The sequence below is a fragment of the Haliotis rubra genome, unplaced genomic scaffold (genome assembly GCF_003918875.1).
Source record: "Haliotis rubra isolate DU_JTF1 unplaced genomic scaffold, ASM391887v1 Scf170, whole genome shotgun sequence".
NCBI lineage: Eukaryota > Metazoa > Mollusca > Gastropoda > Lepetellida > Haliotidae > Haliotis > Haliotis rubra.
The window spans coordinates 411,582-437,751 of record NW_025765670.1 but is presented as its reverse complement, the minus strand read 5'-3'; the positions used below and the strand labels follow the sequence as shown (position 1 = coordinate 437,751).

Here is a 26,170-nt window from a genome sequence, read left to right as displayed (position 1 = left end):
CAGTCAGACTCGATCATCGTCAAGGACAAATGCCTTGGGGTATATAAGGCGTAAAGGCAAACTAGTTATGTAAATGTTATGGATTGATCACTGGAAATCAGCAGGGAAACCGAGTGTTCGTGGATGGAAAAGGATGTGTAAGTGTGCTCTCTGATTCAAATATATTGACTTTAACGTGCGCTTTGCAAATATGGGGATCAATTACACGCTAGCAATATACAAAGCAATTAGTGTATCTGAACAAAAGTTGGCTTCATGCTTTTAATATCTCACAACTCTGGACACAAGTAAATGGCTTCGATTCACTCCTTCAGTAAAGGGCTTTGCACCGACCTTCTCAAACATATAATCGAAGTGTATGACATGGACATTTTTACACTATCAAATTCCAAACCATCTACCTTTAAATAGACAAGATATTCAATTAGAGATATTTTAGGAGCGTTAAGAATCGGAAATACCATCGAGACAAATCTTTCCCGCTGTATTCCACGAATACATTATTTGGCCTGACCAGAACATTAAACGCCTTCATTTGCTGCTAGTGTCACACTTTGCTAGACGACCAGAATCCATTATAATCCGTATATATTGATTTTGCGGTTTTATAATCATATAATTTTGCGGTAAGGTATGGATGCTGTACATTGCCATTACCTTGTTATATTTTAAAGTGAGGCATATTCGATATACAGCTTTCCGATTGGATGAGAGGCTGGTCACCTGACCTTTTGACGTTGATAAAACACTACATTCTTGAACTGACATTTGCTTTCACATTCCCGGGAATTCCTTGCACAAATACATATATAACTGAAGTTGTTAGGACCAACCCAAGTGCCCTAAATGAAGAAATGTACACCCAAAATGTCCATTCGTGCTGAGAGTGATAGAAATGAGTGAGTGAGTGAATTTAGTTTTGCGCCACATTTATCAATATTCCAGCAATATTACGGCGGGATACCAGAAATGGGCTTCAGGTATTGTACACATGTTGGGAATCGAACTCGGGTCTTCGTCATGTCTGTTGAACGCTTTAACCAGTAGGCTATCCCACCGTCCTCAAGAGTCATTAGCAAACGTGAACATTCTTTTGCAACATCAGAATATACTTCGTTATTTATTTGACACATCTATATAATCAGCGTAAATGGTCGACTATTCGACTAATCAAGACCTTACAGCCACGGGTTCATTAACAACTTCTGAAATTTCTGAAATATCCTCGGCACATTCATCATATCCGCCATTTGGGCGCCTGGAACCTACAACTAACAAGTCTACTTCCCAAACGTATTTCTTTAACTTATGATCATCGGGATCTCTGTACTTCTACACTGCAGTCGTTATTCAAAATTATCTGACTGGATTTTCTGGTCCATCAATCACTTGATTGTGTGGTTTGTTGACAGGCCACCGTCGCTGGCTAGAATTATTACAGCCGTCCTGCTTCAGGTAAGAAATCCTTCCAGGTAAATGTTGTGAATGGCGGGTGTTACTGCTAGGTGTGTGTGCGTACGTGCGTACGTGTGTTCTTACCGTCTTTGCGAACATCTGTTGTCATCACTGATGTTCAGTGATCCATTCATATAATTCAGTCTGCCCGGAGAGCGGAAGGTCGCGGGTTCGATCCCCTACCGCGTCATACCAAACGACGTTAAAATATGGTACTTGTTGGTCCCTGCCTGGCGCTCGGCATTAATGGGTACAACAAGGACTGGTCGGCTCGGAGTCAGTATAATGTGTCCTGAGTGGGGGTATTCATGGGCTAGCACTACCAGATTCAGCCTGCAGCATGGTATCTCAGTGGGCATAGTCATATATGAGCGAAATATTCTCATTAAACCCAATTTCACCTCAGCTCACCTCAGTCTGGGCTTTCAAGGAATTATTTTTTCTAGCATTGACGTTCTACAAGCAGGCTATTCCAATAACTGTATTGTACTTTTTGGGACTGAATGTAGATGTCAAGTTTTTATTTAGGTTGGGTATATATTCTGAAATACTTCATTCTCTCAAGTACGCAATGTTTGATATATGTATAAAGAAGCTAGACAGTTCACAAGAGTAAACGTTTGGCTCTTGTGGCTTCCCCCAAATCAATATTCTGGAGAGTTCAATCAATTGTTACCTTAAAACGTGACTATATATACTCATAGAAAAGAATAAAGAAACACTTGTACTTTCACGTGTTCCCTTATTCGTTTCCATGAGTATATTATAACATTGGCATGTACATATCATGTTGAGGGGGGGAGGGGGAAGGTGTACCCTAGATCGTTCGCTCGTTAGGCCGAAGACCCGAGTTATTGCTAGAATATTGCTAAAAGCGGCATAAAACCTATACTCACTCACTCATCGTGAGGCTATTTGAACATATATGGCCTATTTAAGGATTACTTGTATTTGTTCACGTGTATCAGGTAATGAAGACACGGACTCATGCCCCCAATAAGTGCAAATGACTGTTGGTTGATAGTGTACATGTGGGTGAAAACTGCTTATGCGGGCAATGCAATGTAATCTCTATCAATAACTGTCATCCCTTATTCAGGGGACATTCTTTTTGTATGACGTGTCTATAACCTTATATCCATGATATATTATACTTAGAACGTCAATGCAAAAGAATACCCCGTCTTAACTACCGTCAGATATAAATACACATTCAATGATATACTGTAAATATTAACCTACCGTGGCTGACTAAACAACTGTCCCGCTTATTGATCAGTTTTCCGGGGTTTTGTGTGGTATGGTCATAAGTTTTACTAATAATTAGCCACGGTTTATAAAAACTATATTTGAAGGCAATTATCTGCGTTCCTTATTTCATCCCGACGACGTGCTCAAAACTATTCATTCAATTCATGCAAAATCTCTCATTATTTTCTCTGACGATTTCGTGTTTCATTATATCGTGTTAAGCTGGAATGTTTACTGTGTAATGAGTTGTATGACGCATATTGGACGGTGCTAAATTAAACATTCACATGCAGCTATTCCATATATCTATATTGAAAACAGTGTGTCATCTCACAATTAATCACCAACCCTGTATCCATGTCAATGAAGACATACGTCAAAGGCCTATAATGACATAGGCTCTCGACTCGTCCCTTGCTAGTTCGATCCATTGGAGTCATTCAAACATATACAAAGCATCTATGTCAGACGCTTGATGGGCATTTAGAAGTTTGAAGGTAACATAACAGATGGATTTACAACTTCTTTATTATTTACAACACGACGGGTTTTTTAATTGAGATGTACAGAGATTTCCTTTTCGTTGTATAAACATTCTCTACATCCGAATCTATTGCATAAACTCTGTACCTCTCAATCAAGACATATCACTTAATCTCCTTGATCTTTGTACTAATTACATTTATACCGATAACATCGTTTATTTCTTTAATAGGCCAACATGAGAAATACAGTTTTACATACTTTCAAAAGCGCATTGCCAACAATGGGTACAACAAGGACTGGTCGGCTCGGAGTCAGTATAATGTGTCTGAGTGGGGTATTCATGCTTCACTGCGGCATGGTATCTCAGTGGGCTAGCACTATAAAACCAGCTTCAGTCTGGGCTAGTACAAGCAGCCGCACATACACATACACACGCATGCACGTCGTCATATGAGCGAAATATTCTCAAGCACGACGTTAAATCCAATTTCACCTCACCTCATGTTTATACAGAACATACTATTATCCGTCACATGATGTCTACACCAGTATGACATAAAAGAGGATGTGCTTCATTACAGATCAAACAAACGTTGATCACGTAAATTTGACATTTGTCATTGTATAACTACTTGTACACCCACTTGACACCCTACTTGAGATATTCAGTGACCACCAGTCCTCAACTGCTTACTATTTCCTGTCTTTAATTCCGGTCAGAGACTTCTCTCCCTACATGACGGAAGCTGCCCACTTGTGAGTATACATTCATTGTAGGCTGTGCGCCGTTGAAAAGTATCCAGGCTATCAACAGCCATTCCATGTACAGTCTGACCTTTAAACTACAATAAAAACGGCCAACTTGTGCGAGCACAGGAAGCTAAACACATCAACCCCAGCCAAATGTCACCTACTTGAACATATCTGTACATACATAATCATAAGTCATGGTGATACAAATGACAGCACTAAATACTTCAAATTGTGGTCAGTTTTAATGACTGGATGGAGGTGCGTTTAAGAAACATAAACATATTACAGTATTTCATCCAATCACTCAGAGCTCCAGATAAGAATTAGCTCATGTGGGTACTGTACCCACTGTATTTTTTTGGAGTGGGTATTATGAATGTTGAGTGGGTATTTCATTTTCCGTTACCCACTGCTTTCAAATATTTGCGTATTTCAGTCATTTTACTCACCTAAGTATTATGTCATTGAGTAAGTTTACTAAGCAGGTATGTCCTGCCTTATGTCATACCTAATCAAAACCAACTTAAATATAATGGAAATGATTTCATAAAAAATCACTCATCCTATACTGACAGTACAACACTTGTCCTATACTAACAGTACAACTTGATAGCAATCCATGTCTTTTTCATTACGCAAGCGATTTTTATAAATATATTCCGTACGCATTTGTTTTCAACTTTTTGCGTATCTAACATTTTAAATGCGTAATTGGTACACAACAATTATTTTTCAATGCGTAATTGGAAATTTTCTATGCGTATTTTACTTATCTGGGCCCCTGCAATCACAGTTGTCACACGTGTCTTCAGTTACGGCCCGGTTCAGCGAGCATGCGGTTCAGCCCTAGTGTTGTGCATAGACATTCACGCACGTTTGGTACATGAATTTGCTAACAGCTACAATCGTTTATTGTTCACAGATATAAATACTCAAAACTTCGGAGTTGTCCCGTGTGTACCAAATTGCGAGTGAAATCTATTTGAAACAGCCTAGTGATATCTCACCCTTTAACAAAATGCGCTCTGATATTTCACGGCTTTTGACCTAATAAAATAGCATCTAAATTCCCCTCATATGCATAACGTCATATTAATGCTATACGTCGATATAAAAGATTTTGCTGTGTGAACACTCGAGTCAGCAAACTCATACCACTCATAAAATAAATAATACCGAGTTGAAAACATAATTTCTGAATGGACCACTAATATTGAGTCAGGGGGATAGAGTCATGGGCCCTGATTTTCTCACACCTAGAATGAACTCAAGGTATACATTTGACCATACAACTGTGTGATAATGTCATATTTCAAAATAGAGGATAATACTGTGACTCATCTCAAAGGGGGCTTCATGGTTCAAAACTCAAAATCGATTAGGTCGCAAAAAGGTCACACACTTGTGTGATTACCTCATAATTCAAAATGGCGGATCCGGGCTTCGATACCCCCTATACAACAGTAAATCCCAGTTATATATGGGTGTTGCCCTAATTAATCCCAAGTCCAGTGTCTGGCAATTGGGATGTCTAACACATGGGAGTAAACCTTTCTTTATATAAAAGTCGGTCATCCCTAGTAAAAGAGACTGGTTCGAATTTGTATTCTTTCCTCCGACCATTTTTAACAACATGTTTATACAGATATACGGTACAATATAAAAATGAGTTTATAATATAACAACTGAAGGTAGATCACCATACAAGGGACAATGGGTTAGGACTCTCCAAACTTGAACTCGTTTTAATGAATCAAACTGAGAAATGCTCACCCAGAATGTCCAGACAGACAGGGGCAGTCACCGTCATTCCAGATCAGTGTCAGAATTTACTTTGGTGTATACTCGACACATCTTTATTATCTCTAATGATCATCCAGTTGATCCGCGATGTCTACCAACAAATCTCCACAGGTATATTGACAACTTTGGAAATCTCACCGCCACGTTGATCGTGTTATTTACTATGACACACGGGCAAGGTGGCTGCATGAGAGTCATTTCTTATCTCATGGCAATATTATTCAAATATTCCCACATCCATGTTCCGAGAGTTTTGCCAACACTATGAATGTTTATACTCCAGTGAAATCACACAAAAAAATCAATAATTTATCTTTCTCAATCAGAATTTAACTTTGCCAGGTAATTAGAGGTTAATTAGGTCTGGGACATGATGTTTTCGTGAGCTACGTGACATATGATCCTGTGTTTGCCGAGGTGGCAGGCATGTATACAAGAGAGTCCGGTAATTTTGCGCAGCTGCAATAGCGTACTTCCGTATCGAAGTAAACATTGTCTGCTACCACATTTACGCTTGAAATCGGGACATTTTACAAGGGGCTGGCTTTTAATCACTAAAGGTAAGTAAATAAGAGTAATTGACAGATAAATTGGCAGTTTTATGAAAATTCGTATTCTTCAGACTTTTAAACCTTTTTCTTCATTAATCATAATTGGATTTAATATGAAACACTCTTCCTAACATTGATGAAGTGATTTTTGAAAATAATCTGACCCTAATACGCTTCCATACTTCGGATCTCCAGTTGGATGTTATGCGCATCAGTTGCGCAGAATTACCGGACAGCAAGCGATGTCGTCAGAACGCCGGTAAGGTCAACCGTATGGCATAATGCAACGTTAGAATCGTATAGTCAATAAAACTTATATTTCTAGGTAAATATGATGAATACCAGCATGATTAGTCACGTAAACCACAAAACTAAGAGACGTTAGTTGCCGTGTTGCGATCGATGTGCTTAGGTGCGCGGAATTACCGGGCGGCATTGTAATATAGAACACTGTACACATTAGACGGGGTTGTTGTATGACATTGTGCACGGATACGACTAATGGCTCTCAATGGCTTCAAACAAACTCCATTTATATTAGTGTAATAAGTATACGCTCCTAATTAGTGGAATGTGCTTTTGAGAGTGTCAGTGTGTGCTCGGGTGTAACTTAATGATGTTGCTAAAAATGAACACAATTAATTCACTCACTACCGTGGAAGGTCAATTAATTCGTTTCAAGCAATTTCTTCTTTTCTTTGGTTAAGATTCGCCCCCACACCCACACCCACAGCGCGAATAGCCAATCATTCCTTTGTCATTTCTCACAACTTACTGTCAATACGTTTACAGCATATACGGTTTTGATATTGGCTTATATGTGCAAAACTGTGTCCCCGTACGTATTATCGTGTAAAGATATACCCGATGTTTCTGACCCGTGAAGGTCCGGGTTAGAATTGATCTTCAGTAAGCCATGCTTGTAAGAGGCGACTAACGGGATCGGGTGGTCAGGATCGCTGACTGGGTTGACATGTCATCGTATCCCAATCGTGTAGATCGATGCTCATGCTTTTGATCACTGGACTGTCTGGTCCAGACTCGATTATTTACAGACCGCCGCCATATAGCTGGAATATTGCTGAGTGCGGCGTTAAACTAAACTCGCTCGATCACTGTTTGGTTAAAACTCGCCGACCTCCATATCCCGCGAATAGCCCCCCTTTGTCAGGTCTTGCAATTTACACGGTTTTGGTATTAGCTTAAAATGTTCACAACTTTGTCCTCGTATCATCGTGTATAAATATACGCAATGTTGCCATTTCTCAGTGCCTGTTGAATAATAGTGTTAAATATATATTGAAATAAGTTTGATTGAAACCTCAGTTAGGCAAATCCTTTCCCGCACCTTGTTTACGTCAATGTATGAATCGATAGCCGTTAATTCTAGAATGTGTTAATCCAACCGATTTTACTGGGAAGGATATCGTCCGGATTAATAGGGTTGCACTGTTCGGAGTTCAAATCACTGACATATACCAGAATGATTTAACTTGTTTGACTGGCATTTAGAATTTGGTGTGATGAACAACGAGGAGAGTTCTATGGATATACAACTTCTTTAATATAATATGAGCGACGTTTCGGTGTAGCTACTAACACCGTTTGCTTGATAACGCTGTTAGTATAGCTCTCCTCGTTGTTGGAATGATTTATCCTAGACCCTTGGCAAATTGATACATGTCCCTTAAACCAAGATGATTTATATTATCAATTAATTATATGACTTTGAATGATTTAAAAAAATGTTTTAATGCATACTTGTCGTAAATTATATGGGGGCTTTTTAAGTTTATTGCTAGAGTTATTACAGGGCACAAATAAACATTGCAAACTAAATATGTTGATCTGTTAAAATTTGCAGTCGATGTCATCATGTCCGTTATTACTTATTTATGATGCTGTATCTGGACCCCCTATAGTTTGTCTTTATGAAATATGTGGAGGTTGACAAATTGCATGGTTATCTAATCGATACAGTCATTGATAACATAATGTGACATCGTCTTTTGTTGGTTATCAAGTCATGTAAGCAAAGCAGGTAACACAAAAGCCGATGCTGCAGCTAAAGCGGCTCTTGATAACCTCTATCGCAATTGCAAGGGATTCACATTATCAAGCAGTGAATCTTATATAATTAATCACTTGAAACAAATTGATCTGTACCATAAACTATGAATATACATAATATGTATGTATGTACATTAGTTACTGCTTGTTTGTAAATTTTGGGCTTATGGCCCGTACAGTAGATTGTAAATAATATTGTTAAGTTGCCCATGAGCCCGTGTTCTAAATTGTAAATAGATAGTATATTGAGTTTGAAATGATGTATATGGAAACTTGTTTTTGAATGTAACATTGCATAATCCTAGATTTGTATATATGTCAACTTGGTCTCGTCGCTATGTGCTGAAACATGTCGATGCAACATCACTCACTCACTCACTCACTGGCTCACTCACTCACTCACTCACTCACCACTCACTCACTCACTCACTCACTCACTCATATGGACAAATCACAGGTCCGGTCATAAATGTTCGTGATGAATTAATGTTCGTATGAATCAGAGGATGGACTGTTTCAGTGAGTGTGAATTCGTGGGTGAGTGAGTGAGCAGATTGTTCGGTGAGTGAGTGCGTGCGTGAGTTGGTGTGAGAGAGTGTGAGCTGATTGTGCGGTGCGTGAGTGGGTGCGTGAACTGGTGTGAGAGTGTGTGAGCTGATTGTTCGGTGAGAGCGTGCGTGAGTTGGAGTGAAAGTGAGTGAATGAATGGGTGGGTGAGTGAGTGAGCAGATTTTCGGTGAGTGAGTGCATGAGTTAGAGTGAGAGTGAATGAGCAGATTGTTCGGTGAGTGCGTGCGTGGGTGCTTGCGTGAGTTGGAGTGAGAGTGAGTGAGTGCGCGCATGCATGAGTTGGCGGTGAGAGAGTGAGTGAGCAGAATTGTTGAGTGAGTGAGTGCGCACGTGCATGGTTCGGTGAGTGAATATTAGTTACAGTGTGGGTGTTTCAAAGAGGGAGTGAATGAATGGGTGGGTGAGTGAGTGAGTGCGTGCGTGAATAAAATGGTGGTGCTTAGTACATTCAATTAATAAAAAACACCATTTAAGTTGTCGCACATTATCGTATAATGTATCTAAAAATATAACCCAAACAAATTTAGATTTGAGTGAGCAAAGTAATTTCCATTCTGAAACAACCATTGTCATTGTCGTATAATGTATCTAAAAATATAACCTAAACAAATTTAGATTTGAGTGAGCAAAGTAATTTCCATTCTGAAACAACCATCGTCATTGTATCAAGTATCCAGGACTCCCGAGAGACGACGGTTCCTTCTAGGTTTTATTCAACACATACACGATTCAAATGAGTATAAGCACAGCGGCATATCACTATGGATACAGAAGAAAAGTAAACAGACCCGATATGATTGGTGGAACAAAGCTGCTTCAAAGTAAAGAAGATGAAGATGAAGAGCAATAAGCTGATCCAGGTTAATGAAAACACCGAGTAAATAAGCCTGACTCTAATTCCAGAGACTGGTATCTCCCACGCCTTTAGAAGACGAGACGTGTGTTACCAGGGTATCCAATAGCTTGCGCTGACGCGCGTCTTACAGACTTACAATGACCATAACAGGATGAGTTGATCACGGTATGTTCTATCATTGCAAACTGATGGTTCCCAGACACGCTCTGACCGGGTTGACCAAAAGTTTAGACCTAACTAATGAAGGGCTACTCTGTACAGCCTGAAGCTATGAAAAGATTCGATTACTAATTACACAGTTTGCTTACTATGGAACCTATTGACTCACAGTGTGAAGCTGAAATGTAAGGCATTTCAAAGGACATGTTCTGGTATAATGTGCGATACGAATAATTAGTCGCGTCGACTCGTATTGAATTTAGATATTAGTGAGAAAGAATGTACTAGGACAACCAGTACTGAAGCGGACAAGGAAGAGACGGTGTTTACTGGACACAGGGAGGGTTTTCTTTTACACTGACCTTCTATATTGTATCAGCGTTTGCTGTCGTCCACGATGGAGAGCAGCACTTCTGCTAACGTGTCCATAGACGTTGACTTGACATCGGAACCTATTCCTGTGATCAGGATTGTCCTCGGGGTCATCCTGTACATCCTTGTGGTTATTACAGTCCTTGGGAACCTTCTGGTCCTCCTGGCTGTTTACAAAGACAAACGCCTGCAAACGGTATTCAACTACTACATCGTCAACTTGGCCATCACCGACGTTCTTGTGGCGCTGACGGCAATGTCCCTGTATACAACGGACAACATCCTCGGGCATTGGCCTCTCGGCGAATTCATGTGCGGATTGTGGATCTTCTTCGACTACGGCATGACGTTTGCGTCGGTGTTCACGCTAGTGGTCATCTCGGTTGACCGTTTCTGGTCAGTCCAGTGGAGCATCCACTACCGCCATCACCACAACAAGAGGAAAACGATGGTTCTCATCGGTTTGATTTGGTAAGTACTTGTCAAATTATGAAATTCGATGTAACACAATCACAATTTAAAGAGTGACGTACTTTCACCTTTCGCGAACAGGGCGGTGAGGTACCCTAGTGGTTAAAGCGTTCGCTCGTCATGCCAAAGACCCGGTTTCGATTCCCCACATGCGTACAATGTGTGAAGCCCATTTCTGGTGTCTCCCGCCGTGATATTGCTGGAATATTGCTTAAAACACGGCGTAAAACCCACCCACCCACTCACTCACTCATTTTCAGCGGATATTCGACACTGACTATCATCCGAAATAGACCTTTTATATACACTATTGTTATACAACACCTCTGACAACATATTACAATCTAAACAGTAACTTCATAAACCGATTTTGTTATTCTACCAAATCTTTTAACTTTTAGATAGTTCAAACTTTCTGTTTATTTGTTTCTTCTGCTGATAGTGTCATTTGTATACGGTCGGTCGAATCGCTGAAAGGAAATATTTGTTCCTGTACAGACAGCGAGTGGAGCCATTTGCATATTTCAGTTATCTCTGGGGTAGATACTGAAATGTTTGAACCACTATGTCTTTCATCTATGCGCGATAAAATGATTGATTGTTTGTTGTTAGCAACATTCCAGCTATATATCGGTGGTCTGTAAATAAATAAGTCTGGGCCAGAAAATCCAGTGATCAAAGTGAATGAGCATCAATCAATACAATTGGGATACGATGACATGTGGCAACCAAATCAGCGAGCCTGACAATGTGATCCCGTTAGTCGCCTCTTACGACCAGCTTTGGTTGCTGAAAACCAATTCCAACTTAGATCTTCACGGGAAGCGATAGAATATGTATCTTTAATAAATTTCAGTTTCAATGCAAAATCACAATTATAGATCACATTTCTTAAAAAAAGCAAAAAACAGCAAGGAGATTTAGGTAAATATAAAAGTCCATTGTCTACATACAGAGGCAACAGATCTATGTTTCAAAAGGAAACAAATACCGTTCGTGTGTGGTATTATGTAATTGAAGAATCGTTTCCTATTGAAACAAATTTACATCACTATCATGTGGCATAATGGAAGTTGAGATCAGCTTGGGATAAAATCAATTCAACACTGGTCATAAATTCATCTTCCTCATTTAATATCGAAATTTAGGCAAATATGAAAAAACCCACATAAGCGTACATACAGATCCCAGTAGTAATAAATCTATATTTGATAAGGAAACAAACACAAATTGTTTTCTATTGAAACAATTTATATCACTAAGATTTAGAAAGATGGAGGTAAATATCAGTTGGAGGTGATATTTAATTTGGTGATAAAACTACGATCTCAGTTTGCTTGACAATAATTCAACACTGGTTGATCATTCATGTTCTGCATATCAATATCTACAATTCTTGCAGGTTTACTTAGCTGCTCACTGTTTAGCTCTACACTAAGTAATAACACATCTATATGACAGCCGCTTGTTAAATGTTGTCATCGAGTTTTGACCCCCAAAAAAAAAATACAAGACAGCTCCAGGGAAACATGAATTTGTGCGCAGGATTTACCAAGCGGAAATGCATTGTTTGCAGGGATTTATTGATTTTTTTTTTCTGAAATACGTTTCTGAAATTGCTCGGCTCACACTTTTACGAAGGAATTATTGCGTGTTTTGAAGCAGTGATCAAAGATATATGCAGACCTTCCCACCAAAGAACTTAAGAAACATGTTGTTTAGTTATTGTACCAGTTAAGCTGCCTGTTTCTATTCTAAACGTGATTGTGTTGTCGACAAAGGACATGTGCAGTGTATAGACCGCTAAAGAACATCAATAGCAAAAGTGGTATAACATTATTGATTACTGCAATCCTTCAATAAGCTAAGTGATCCACGTGTAGAGAAAGTGACGCCAGCAACTGCGAGCTATGGGGAGCATTCATCGATAGTTATTCATACTTTTCTTACAACGATAACGTTGAAGAATCGCCATCATCAACGATTCCACACACACTTTCAATATTAAAATAAAAAGATTACGGCAGTAGGGAATCAAACCCAGACGTACGAACACTTCATCCTCTGGGCTACCCAACCGCTCCAAGACGGTTCAGACGGATCACATAATATCAACGGAACATTATGTATATGATAAAGTGTTGGTAAAGTCCTAGTAATGACGCTTTCACCTCTTGTATTACGAATTGATAATATTGACATGAACCTAATTCCAGAAAAAGAATTTAGCAAAGAACGGATACGAATTTCACACGCAAACACTCTCCAACAGTAAGCATGCACTCTCCGACAGTAAGCATGCACTGTCCAACAGTAAGCATACACTAAGCACGCATTCCCCGACAGTAAGCACGCATTTTCTGACTGTAATCACGCACTATCCAACAGTAAACACGCACTATCGAAAAGTAAGCATGCACTAAGCACGCATTCCCCGACAGTAAGCACGCATTAAGCACACACTTTCCAACAGTAATCATGCACTAAGCATGCACTTTCCAACAGTAATCACGCACTAAGCATGCACTTTCCAACAGTAATCACGCACTAAGCACGCACTCTGCGAAGTAATCACGCACTAAGCACGCACTCTGCAACCGCAAGCATTCTCCGACAATTATCAAGCACTTTCCAACAGTAAGTACGCACTAAACACGCACTCTCCGACAGTATGCACGCACTTTCCAACAGTAAGCACGCACTCTACAAAATTACTGAACCAGTCCCGGCTACTCTCCTGTATTAACACTCATTCGTGGTGGCATGGTATGCATCACTAACTGACCTTCAAGATTGTTTGGATTCTCTACATGCATATTGACTAACGTGGGGTTTAAATGTTATCAAGGGATAAATCAATAGTTATTATTTTCAGAAAGTATTTTTACCCGTTAATCAGAAATATAATCCCTTTAACACACATTAAATTTCGTGAGTCACTCTATTTACCTGAGGGTTACACTTTTTGCAAATATTAAACACAATTAAAGGGATCTAATTAATATATTAAAACGTTCTTCTGTTTAGGGAGTGCTGAGCTATGATTTTGGAATTTGAGGGAATGTTTCTAAAGTGATTGTTGGGTGCGAAAGAAAGCGAAAGTCATATCCATGTGTCTGGGAAAACAGGTATATTCCCATTGCTTATCAAACAGCAAGTGCAAATCGTAAGTTATTTATTTAAATAATTACACTCAGAATTGTATTTTACAAAATGTTTAAATATGGCTAAGCCAATTTCTTCACAGTGTCGTGCGAAATGACAAAGATCTAATCTCACAATGTTTTAATTGTATTTGGCTACGGCCATCATAAGTGTACCATATAGTATTTATACCTATACTCAGACATGTGATAATCACTTAGCTTATTGGCAGGGACTGTCGGATAATTAAGTTGTACTGTATTCTATAATCAATATAAGTTACTACTTAAATAAGAAAGGTATTTAAAATGGATAGGCAATTGTAATGAAACTTAGAACGTAGTTTCACACATTCACACGCTGTCATACATCTGTTAAGAACACCAAGCATGCTCTAATTCAGGGAATATGATAAGGAGGATGATAATGTGAGTGAGTTAGTACGGTTTTGATATTAATATTCTAGCAAGTATCACAGCGGGGGGCGCCAGAAAATGGGCTTCACACTTTGTACCCACGTGAGAAATCGAACCCGGATCTTCGGCGTGACGAGCGAACGCTTTAACCACTAGGCTACCCTACTTATTCCGTGGTACTGCTGGAGTGTTGCTTAAAGCGGCTGAAAAGTAAACACACACACTCACTCGTCATGTTAGTTCCAATACGTCAAGCTTTGTACTTGCAAGAGGTCTTTCGTGGTTAGTGCTATCAAATGTTTCCAATGCTTAATGTGGAGGAAGCGACAACGTTTCAGTGGACGTCCTGTTGGGATTCAGACTCAATTCCTTAGACATCCCATTACCATCAAACCGTGATCTTATTATCCATCTACCACAAATCTAACATTACGATGACGTGCACAAGTCAATATTGACCACGTCCACTCAGGTGCACTAAGTACCAAGGAAACACCAACAACTAATGGTGTCCACTGTGGTCACTGTAACGTATTTCCAACCCACCATCTCCTGCTGGTAATGGCATGAAGTGACGCTGGAACATCAGTCACTTGTCTGTCGGCTATCCGACAAAGGAAGCTGTTGGATTACTAATTGTCAGTTGAAGTTTCTTAATATAGGATATGATAAATGAAGCATTAGGGCACTCAGTGGACTACTCAGAGATTGCTCATGATATCTGAGTTCGAAATGTGATCCCGTCATGAAAATCGCCATTGCGTTATATACAGCCATGTTACGGAAGCCTAACGGTGCTGTATTGGTAGCATTGATTTATTTCTTAATCGTACATTCTCGTTATTTGAAACATTTTTTGACATTTATTTCAAGGCAGATGTTTTTTGCCGTAATTTCCGATCCTAATTTCTGAAATATGGCTTCTTGAACATATCATATACAGAACAGCTATGGATATTTTATTAATTTCTTAGATAAAAGAAATCATACCAATAAGGAAGAGAGTTTTCATGGATGCCAACTTCTTTATTATGAGGGAGACAAGGTTTCGGACCATATGCTTACTCCTTCATCAGCGGGGGCGGTGGGGTAGCCCAATGGTTAAAGCGTTGGCTCGTCACGCCGAAGACCCGGGTTCGAATCCCCACATTGGCACAATGTGTGAAGCCCATTTCTGGTGTCCCCCGCCGTAATGTTGCTTGAATATTGCTAAAAGCGGCGTAAAACCAAACTCAGTCTGTCAGTCCTTCATCAGCGCTAATTCACTCTTAAGTGCCGGCTTCCATTTGTCCTTTGCCAATCACACATCAACGTCAGTTAACTGTTGACGTCCATTGTTTAGCCTGCATCTTTGTTGTCTTATTACTTTTGTTGTTCTTTCATGTACATACCCGTGAAGGTCCGGGTTAGAATATTGATCTCCAGTAACCCATGCTTGTCGCAAGAGGCAACTAACGGGATTGGGTGATCAGGCTGACTTGGTTGACACATGTCATCGATTCCCAATTGCGCAGATCGATGCTCATGCTGTTAATCACTGGGTTGTCTGGTCCAGACTCGATTATTTACAGAAAGCCGCCATATAGCTGGTATAGACCCCCAACATCAAAGAAAAACAAGCTTACAATCAAAGACTTTCTAACTGAATTCTCGGATTTACTGGAGCGGATTGTCATGGAACCAGGAAAGCTTGTAATTCTGGGTGATTTCAATATCCACGTTGATTCACTTTCAGATTCCAAATCAAAATTGTTCTGTGATCTCTTGAACAGTTTTACTCTCAAACAACACGCTGTCACCCATAAATCAGGTCACATCTTGGACTTGGTTCTCACCAAAGAAGACTGTTGATTAGTGAAGAGTGAGACACTTGCTGATGAGAATATTTCTGATCACTTTGTTATTTAATGTATTTTTTATCTGAGTAGGCCAATGCCACCACGCTAGGTACTCTCATATCGAAAGACTCGAAACATTAACATCGATGAGTTTGCATTCGATATTGACACCTCGGAAGTGTTTGACCGAGTTTCTGATGCAACAGATTTGAATGACAAAGTCCTTCAAGTTTGATGAAACACTTGAGCAGATTCTTGACAGTCATGCACCTCTGAAATCCAGAGTAGTTGTTATACGCCCCAATACAGGATGGTATAATGACAATGTCCGCGACTTGAAAACGAAGCGCCGTGCCGCTGAAAAGATTTTGCGAAAAACACACCTAGAAATTCATCGTCAAATGTATTGTAATGCTCGCAATATGGTGAACAGTGAATTACGTTCGTCAAAGCAGGCATTCATCTCGAAAAACATTAAGGAGAGTAAAAACAATCCGCGGCAACTAACCTTCTCCTCAGTAACCTTCTCAAGCGAAATTTTAACTGTTGTCTTCCTGAACACAGTGATCTGAAGAACTTAGCAGAGGAGTTTGTGACGTTTTGTGTAAGATTGAAGACATTCGCAGTGATTTGCAAAGTAGACAGGAACTGTGCACCATGGTCTTTGTTGAAGTTCCTTTCACCGGACAAACACCCACCACATTTAGAACTCTTACAAGTCCTGATTTGAAGCTGGTCGTTTCTGCAGCAAAAGTGAAAACATCATATCTTGATGTTCTGCCCACCTGGCTCACAAAATCCACGTTTTCTCATCTACTACCAGCTGTATTGGACATTTTCAACTCTTCTCTCAGTTGTGGTGAAGTACCAAGTGTCTATAAGCAGGCTGTGATCACACCACTGTTGAAGAAACCAACCCTTGATGCAGACAATTTCAGAAACTACAGGCCAGTGTCAAATTTGTCCTTTCTGTCTAAATGTCTCGAGAAGATAGCTGCAAACAGAATTGTGGAACACATTCAGCAATATGACTTGATGGAGCCCTACCAATCTGCGTACAGGTCAAAGCACAGTACAGAGACTGCTCTAGTCCAAGTACACAATGACATCATGACTGCCATGGACCAGCGTCAAGTGACTCTCCTTGTTCTTTTGGATCTCTCCAGTGCTTTTGATACTGTTGATCACCAAATTCTTCAGCAGCGTCTGAAGGTCAGAGTCGGTATTGATGGAATTGTCCTTGACTGGATACGTTCTTACCTATCTGGTAGGTTTCAGTCCGTCAAAGTAGAATCTGTACTCTCCACTGCATCACCACTACACTATGGCGTTCGCCAAGGATCTGTCCTCGGACCTCTACTGTATAGTCTGTACATTCTTCCCATTGGTGACATTGTCTGAAAGCACTCACTGAAATTTCATCTCTATGCTGATGACAATCAGTTATATCTGTCAGCGGAGCCTAACCTTGCTGAAGATTGTGCACTGAAGATACAACAATGTATTGCTGAAATTAGAGACTGGATGACATTGAACTTTCTGAAATTGAATGACACCAAGACTGAGTTCTTGACCATCGGATCCAGGCATCAACTTTCCAAAGTGCCTGACAGTTTATCTCTTGAAATTGGACAAGATGTTATCACGCAGTCCGACTCTGCAAACATTCTTGGTGTCATCTTTCAATCTACAATGTCATTAGAAAATCAAATCAAATCACTCAGCAAAGGATGCTTCTACCGTATCATCAATATTAGCAAGATCCGAACCCTCTTAAACTTCAACACTGCCCAGCTTCTAACGACCAGCCTTGTTCTCTCTGAACTTGATTACTGCAACTCCCTCTATTACAACATTCCTCAACAGCTCCTTTCACAACTCCAACGGATTCAGAATTCAGCCGCCCGTGTTGTTGCCCGTGCACCACGCTACCAAACTGTGACACCTATCCTCTAAGCTCTTCACTGGCTTCCTGTATCAAGCAGAATTCAATACAAACTTCTTCTTACACACAGCTGCATCTATGAAAACATGTTTTCTCAATATCTTAAAAGCCTCGTTCATCTCCATGTTCCAAGCCGATTGCTCCGCTCGTCAACCTCCCTACTGCTTTCACAGCCTCACGTCAAAACAGCCATGGGATCAAGAGCGTTCTCTGCTGCAGCCCCCTATCTCTGGAACATTCTACCACTCGCCCTAAAAGAAATAGAATCTGCTGACGCTTTCCAAACTGCCGTCAGAACACCATTATAATAATTAGTTTGTTTCGGGCTTGATACGAACATGCTATCTTACTTCATAACATGCCATTCAGTCATTGTTCCTATAGTCAGCAGTGGATGTGACCTTTAAACAGCAAAATAATAACATGCACAGGATCCATGTTGGTGTGAATATGTGCATTTTCTTTGACGTTCAGCTGTGAACGGCGCGCGAGTGGGTATCACTGACAGGGGGTGGGGGTGGAGGAAGCAATAAATCCTTGAAGATCCGGCCGTTTTGTGTCTTTCTCCAATATTAAGCCAGGTAAGGTTATGTTGGTTCCTGGGATTAAATGTTAAACATATTTTGAGCATCGTTAAGATCTACAAATACCGAAAGCTCTAAATATTATTTCTTTGAATCTTTTCGAGTATACGACTATTGACAAACTCCGTTATATATCTAGCGGCGTCAAACAGACGCAGTGCCCGCGATGTAGTATTATTAACAACCTGGACCTATAAGCACCGGAAATGGGTTTAAGACATTATAATTATACCTATGTGGTTTAACCACTAGGCTACTCTACTGTCTTTAGTGACAGGTCACTGTGCGCACTTACACCTCAACGGTGAAAGTATATTTATAGAACAGCGATAAGCCAGATAGTGTCAGGGACTATCGACTTATATTTCCTCGTTAGGGTTAATGTCATGTATTTGTAAATTTCCCACTAAAACCTCTCTCCCACATTATGCAATAGGGGAAAATGCAATTTGAGTTTTCTGTAAATATATTTTAGGAAACGATATTGGCTTTCTATCGGATAACCAAAGGAAATTGAGAACGGGTGTGTATTTTATACCAGGTTAGACAAATATTTTTATTGAATAATTACATACTGAATTTCGTTTTAAAAACTCTAACAAAACAAGCGGTGCAATTCCATTAGCGCATGAATATCGACATGATTGTGTCTCCATGCTGTTAACGATCTGTAATTAGGGTTATTCCAGTAATGAAATGGGGGGCGGTGGGGTAGCCTAGTGGTTAAAGCGTTGGCTCGTCACGCCGACGACCCGGGTTCGATTCCCCACATGGGCACAATGTGTTAAGCCCATTTCTGGTGTCCCCCGCCGTGATATTGCTGGAATATTGCTAAAAGCGGCGTAAAACTAAACTCAGTCAGTCAGTAATGAAATGTGATTGATGTTGTGTTTGCCAACACGGTGACATTGACGGTGACAGCGAGAATCAGCATCGAAATACTTCTGAATGTACAACCTTAAACAGATACCGTAATTCCAGTACGTAATCTGTTGGCTGTTACCTGGCCACAATTGTTTTTTTTCGAAAAGCATTTAGTTCAGCATTTTATCAAGTATGTTTAAATGCAGTTATTATAAAAAAAATTTTACAGATAAAGATGAAAATGCAGCAGCGAGGGTTCGGGTGATCTTGACCGTCAGGCTGGTAAGGCTCATCATCAGCTCAGGGCCCTTGCCCCCTCTACACGCAGCCCAGACAGCGAATGGGACTTCTCCCAGGAAACGCTGCCTACTCGAACCCACCAAGAACTTTCCGGAGAATATGAAGGCTCCCCAACACTGCAGCCTTCTGCATTACTCTGAGTGTCAGAAGGGCTGTGCTCCCGATGGAGAACCCGGGCATTCTCCTGATCTGCGCCAAGAGATCAGGAGGTACCAAACCAAGGGCACCGAGAACAATGGGGAGCCTGACGACAGTGTACTTGGGATGCAGGCGAGACATTTCAAAGGCGAGGTCCGCATATTTATCATGCTTTTCCTGAATCTTGCCAATCACATTGCTGTCAAAAGGGACAGAACATTCAATGATATAAATAGATTCATTGTTTTTATCAAAGAGGACAAGATCAGGTTTGTTGGCTGGAATTCTTCTCAGGCTGTATATGGGCTTCTTCCACAGAAGTTTAAAGCTGTCATTTTCCATGACGCCCTGGACATGTTCAGGGTCGTACCATGGATGGACCTCGGAGTCAAAGCCACAGGCATGGCGGTGACGGTAGTAAAAGCAGCGAGCCATGCTATCATTTTTTTAAAGATATGATGTTTGTGCCAAGGAAGGGCATCCACTGACAAGGTGTTGGACAGTCTCTGTGAATTCATTGCACAATCAACATTTCATACTGATATTTTCTTTAAGAATGACATTTTGGCGATTGCGAGTGGGAAGTGACTGGCCCTGAGCAGCAAAACGAAAGCCCCCAGTTTCACATTTAAGACCTGCCGATTTCATCCAGGCAAAGGAGTCGTTGGGATTGCTATTCCGTTCCGCACATTGCATGTACACACGATGCAATGGCTTCTCAGAAACCTTCTTCACAAATGACCTACTCTGGGCAGACTTGGTGAAGGACTTCACCTGGTTAACTCCCATCGTTGTACTGTCCAGCAGTACATTGCCATCAACAAAATCATTTGTAATTGTATGTAATTAATAATAATAAATATACAAATATCCTATAATAAACACAAATAATAACAATAATAAATCCATTTAGAGTTTTCAATATTGACAGTTTGTGAAAAGCGAAATGAATATATATACTAGTACTTATATATTTCTATTCCGTATTCCAGGTTGAGCAAATGTTGGCCATTTCTAAAACTGTATTTTTTGGACAGTTGGACAAAAGTCGTCGAATGAGTAGGGTTGCATTTAGACGTAGGCGATGTAGAACGATAGTCACAATATGGCTGACTTGAAATCATAACTCACTCTCTCATGGTCAGTTCAATGGGAAATCACGAAATACACCGGTAAACCTGTCTGTAACAAATTATTCTATATACGCTGAACAATTCATAACCAACCGATTGAAAAAAGCGTCTGAAAGAGGTATGTTGACGTTTCCATTTCACGACATTTTATCCTTCAAATGGGATATGACAGATCACTTATCCTTTTCATGGGAAATTCCAGGAGTCACTCAACATGAATATAAACAGAGATTCATCGTTATTGATCCCAGCACGCTGTTGGGATATGCTTGCATATGAACCAGTTATCTTATTGACTGCATGCCCACGGTGTAACAGTTGTGTTCGACCCATCCTTGTGTACGAAGAAAAGATTCCTGCCAGTGGAACAAAGAAACTATGAGTAAACCTTGAGAGTTCTGACATCCCAAATTGTACATATGTTGTACACGTAGACTATTAATAAGTACATACTTGTGTCCTGACTCCAAATCTGTTCTTAAGTGACCACTATCACTCATCTAGTGTTTGTTTGCTGTTTAATATACCAGCTGTATGTCGGTGATCTGCAAATAACCGAGTATGGACCAGACAATCCAGTGACCAACAGCATTACGCAATATAGCTACATGTATCAACAAAGTCAGCGAACCTGACCACCCGATCCCGTTAGTCGCCTCCTACGAAAAACATGGGTTGCTGAAGACCAGTTCTAATGCGTATCTTCACAGGTCTATTAATGCTATAAGCCAAACCGATACGTCAGGTAACACTTTCATGACTAAGTCTTGATAAATATGCCAAATAGGAGATTAATAGCACATCAACGAGAGGCCTTCTTTCTCATCAAACCTTTAACAAACACCAATCTATTTAATAAAGGATTTCCCAAACTGTCGCGGAAACATCGATAGACATCTTTACATGTCATTTAGTGCGAAATGACGAATTATATTTCAGTTTACAAAATGTATTCATACATCTTGACGGTTTCGAATGCTACTCCAGTGTGTAAATTGCGTCTTAGATATGACTTATTTTAATAATGATATTATGTGATCAATAGATGACTACTCCCATTTGTTTCCAACGTCTCGCGTAAGTTTTGATTCCTAAATTATTATATTTACACGTAAGCACAATAATAATCTCTACATTATCAGATGAAAACTGTCTAACAATTTTGTAAAGACAGATATCACACTCTCTTTGTTGACAAGACACAAAGCAACGTACACATCTGTCAATAAACATCTTTACATAGCGCTGTCTAAATGTCATATAACAGGGGGAGTGTCATGTATGTGTATATACAGCGCCGATATTTCAATACCTCAATCAACTGCACCCAGCTGCTCTGTCAACAGAAAGGGAATTAATAGCCTCATCTTGTGGCAACATTAGCTCTTCCAATAATTACTGTTATTTCTCAGTTGGGAGGGAGGAAATCGATATGATTATATCTATAGACACGCGAGAATACATTGTCCATAATCATAGGATGTATACATACGTCAGAGCAAAATAATAATTAGTTTTGACAATCCTCAGAAACAGATTCCATATGGTGTAGAGGGGCAGAATATCATAAAATCATGTGAATAGACCACTGAAAAATCAGTGATGATACCAGACTTCTTGTTTCGTTGGATCTTTGTTTAATACAGAATTGTATGACTAAATATAAAGTTCCAAAACGCATGACGAGAAGACATCTGATGAGACCCGTGAAGATCCGGGTTAGAATTGATCTTCAGTAACCCGTGCTTGTCGTAAGGGGCGACTAACGGGATTGGGTGGTCAGGCTCGCTGATTTGGTTGACACATGTCATCGTATCCCAATTGCGTATATCGATGCTCATGCTGTTGATCACTTGATTGTCTGGTCCAGACTCGATTATTTACAGACCGCCGTCATATAGCTGGAATATTGCTGAGTGCGGCGTAAAACTAAACTCACTCACTCACTCACATCTGATGATTATATTTAATACATGTATGGCTGTACTTGTAATGATAAGTCCACAAAGCGCAATAAGACAACAAAACAAATTCGTATAAAATTACTCTGATATATAATTTAGATATTAGATGATGTGGTTGCAGATTTTGAGATCTTAGATACTAATACATGAATATAAAAACGACAAAAATACTTTGTCGAAATTATTATACTTTAAAAGGATAAATTTGACATGAAAAATGAGTCGGATGTGGAAATTGAGATTAGGCTAACTTCATGTTAATACCAAATAGCAAATTGAACAGCATCTCGATGTAATCAGAGTGATATGGGATCTTTGAGTGAGTGAGTGAGTGAGTGAGTATGGTTTTACGCCGCTTTTAGCATTATTCCAGCAATATCACGACGGGAAACACCAGAAATGGGCTTCACACATTGTACCCATGTGGTAGGAATGGATAAAACTCATGAAATTCAACCAACCAAGAGAAGGTCATGACTTCTTGGGTTATCAATCATGAGGGGCGTTGCGGTAGCCTAGTGGTCAAAGCACCCGCTCATCACGCCGAAGATTCGGGGTTCGATTCCCCACATGGGTACAATGTGTGAAGCCCATTTCTAGTGTCTTCGGCCGTGATACTGCTGGAATAGTTCTTAAAGCGAGTAGAAACATGTTCACTGACTGTCAGTTAAGACGTGATGTGGTACGTTTGCGACGTTGTCGTATTGGAGGTTTGTAAAATGATTGTAATTGTAATTGTAAATATGTATGTGTACAACCAACGGCTTGTTTTCAAATTTGGTGTGAGGGTTTTATCAACGGAGATTTCCGGAGGCTCTGTCCAGGAGGTTTGCATTTTATCCCCCTTGTGACACGTCATTGTGTCATAATCAGCGTAAATATGTCATCAAACTCACTCACGCACATTCACACACTATTATTTCTTCTCGTTGTAGGCTCTTTATGCTGATTCTGTGGCTACCTCCGTGCATCACAGACCGTATCGCCAACAGTGAACCCGGGGTCTGCAAGTGGGAACCATCTGAGAACAGGGCCTTTGTCATCGTAATTGCAACAGTGGGTCACCATGGTGCCTGTTTCATACAAATATTCTGTTTCTTGAAAGTGTTCATGTTCATGAAGAAACGAGCCAAGCTTGGACCAATTTCGAAGGGAATCACCTCCTCCAAACCTAAACCATCCGTCCTCGAAGACACGCCAACTCCAGAACACCCATTCTGCTCAATCCAGCAAAGCTGCAAGCTCCCAAAGTAAATAACGACAGCCAGGAAAACTCAAGTTCCGTGTCGACCAATTGCGTTGTTACACTAGCTCATGACTGCGACAACCCAATCCCAGCAGTTGAAACAGCGACCTCTGCTCAGCCATCTACTTCACTCCATCCACCCAAACAGGTCCCTTCTAAGAAGTCAGACCACAGTTCGACGGACAAGCGAGAACGTAAAGTGTTTGTTACACTGACCTATATTATAGTGGGCTACATGATATGCTGGGTGCCTTTCCACGTCGTGTTTGACATCAGCGCCTATGACCCGAAAGTAGTTCCAGAGATCATATACACCATAACATTTTGGATGACGTATCTCAACTCGACCATAAACCCTTTCCTGTACAATTTTAGTAGTCCCGATTTTCGTCGAGCATTTAAGAAAATACTTACTTGTAAATGATCTGTAATGTTTTTCTTTGGTAAGTATCTTAAACCTATAGAACTTAATTACTTACACTGGCACTGGAAACACCCGCCAGTTGCTAGGGAAAGCCAACTGTGTTGGTTGAAAGTAGCCGAATACAGATTAAAATCTGTAGGAGCCATGTCGCTCTTCACAGTCTGAACCGATCTCATTCAAAGATCCTGGATGCAGCTAAACGAAGACCAGTCTCATTAAAAGCAGATAATAGTTCTCGCTTGCAATCAACAGAGATCTGAGGACATCCCATAACAGGTCATGTCAGATGACCTTTGGAGAACTCGAGCAATGACATTGCTGACACAAAGTCGACATCAACCTATCAGAAAGCAGCTTTCACTATCCATACGGCACTAATTTCAAACTAGCAACTTCGTACCAGACTTCGCTTTGAAAACTATTTCCATGATATTCTCGATTCAAAATTTGAAAGACTGAACAAAATAACTTGCTAGAATGTCTAACGGAAGGTCGTGATTGAATGACATTCCCACCCTCTATGTAAAGTCTATTCTCTTGTTCAAATGTTCATCCCATTGAAGCTGCATACGGCGTTCTTGGAGGAATCAGACAGACAGCCCTTATCTGTCAATCGTAATACTCCGTATTAACCTTTTCGATGAATACTATTCCCATGGACAATACTCAGATCTGGACGTGGTAACGTGCAATCTGATTGGTGGAATGAAAGGTCAACCTCTTTGAACTGAGATCTGATTTTTAGTACATTGAGTCTAAACCAACTCTTTGGACATTTGCAAATGATCAGTTCTAGTACCAAGGACTACCATCAAAGGAATCACCCAGAGCATGCTCAGGAAGTTGTTCAGGAGCTCCTTTCACGAAGCAACCCTTACTAAGGTTAACCTTTACTCCCATTCTTTAACATTGCACTAAGGTTACCTTAGTGACTTACGTTCACCTTAGTGCTTTGTGAAAGGAGGCTCTGGTCTGTTGGAGCCCATCTTCCTTGTAACCTCCGTTATGTTACATAGCTTTTGTAACTTTTCTGTTTGAGCCTTTACATCAAATACACCCTTAGCCATCTTAAACAGATACGACAAATGGTGCTCTGCCCAGTTTTCTCGGTTAATGTATTATAAGTGTCCCGAACAACCAGATTGCCGCTTACAACGTTTCACCTATGTCTCTTGTATGGTATATTATCATACATATATGTCTTGTGTAACTGTGCAGTATGAAGTATATCAACTGTTTCTATATGAACCCAGACAGGACCCATGCCCTATGTATATCATTCACATGTTATATATCATATATCACATACTATGTGGTGAGGTAGGCTACTGTGTCAGTACAGCATGAAGTATCTAATCTATATGCCCTATACAGTAC

The 26,170-nt window shown here is 40.2% G+C and overlaps 1 protein-coding gene across 1 annotated transcript; it reads left to right on the top strand.

The window, feature by feature from the left end:
* The first annotated feature begins 8,875 nt into the window (after positions 1-8,875).
* LOC124272547 (muscarinic acetylcholine receptor M2-like) lies at positions 8,876-24,793 on the top strand. The gene is made up of 5 exons (XM_046707757.1): positions 8,876-8,906; positions 9,474-9,535; positions 10,334-10,797; positions 24,059-24,360; positions 24,435-24,793. Exons 1-5 carry the CDS (start codon positions 8,876-8,878, stop codon positions 24,791-24,793), a joined length of 1,218 nt encoding a protein of 405 aa, XP_046563713.1.
* The last annotated feature ends 1,377 nt before the right edge of the window (positions 24,794-26,170 follow it).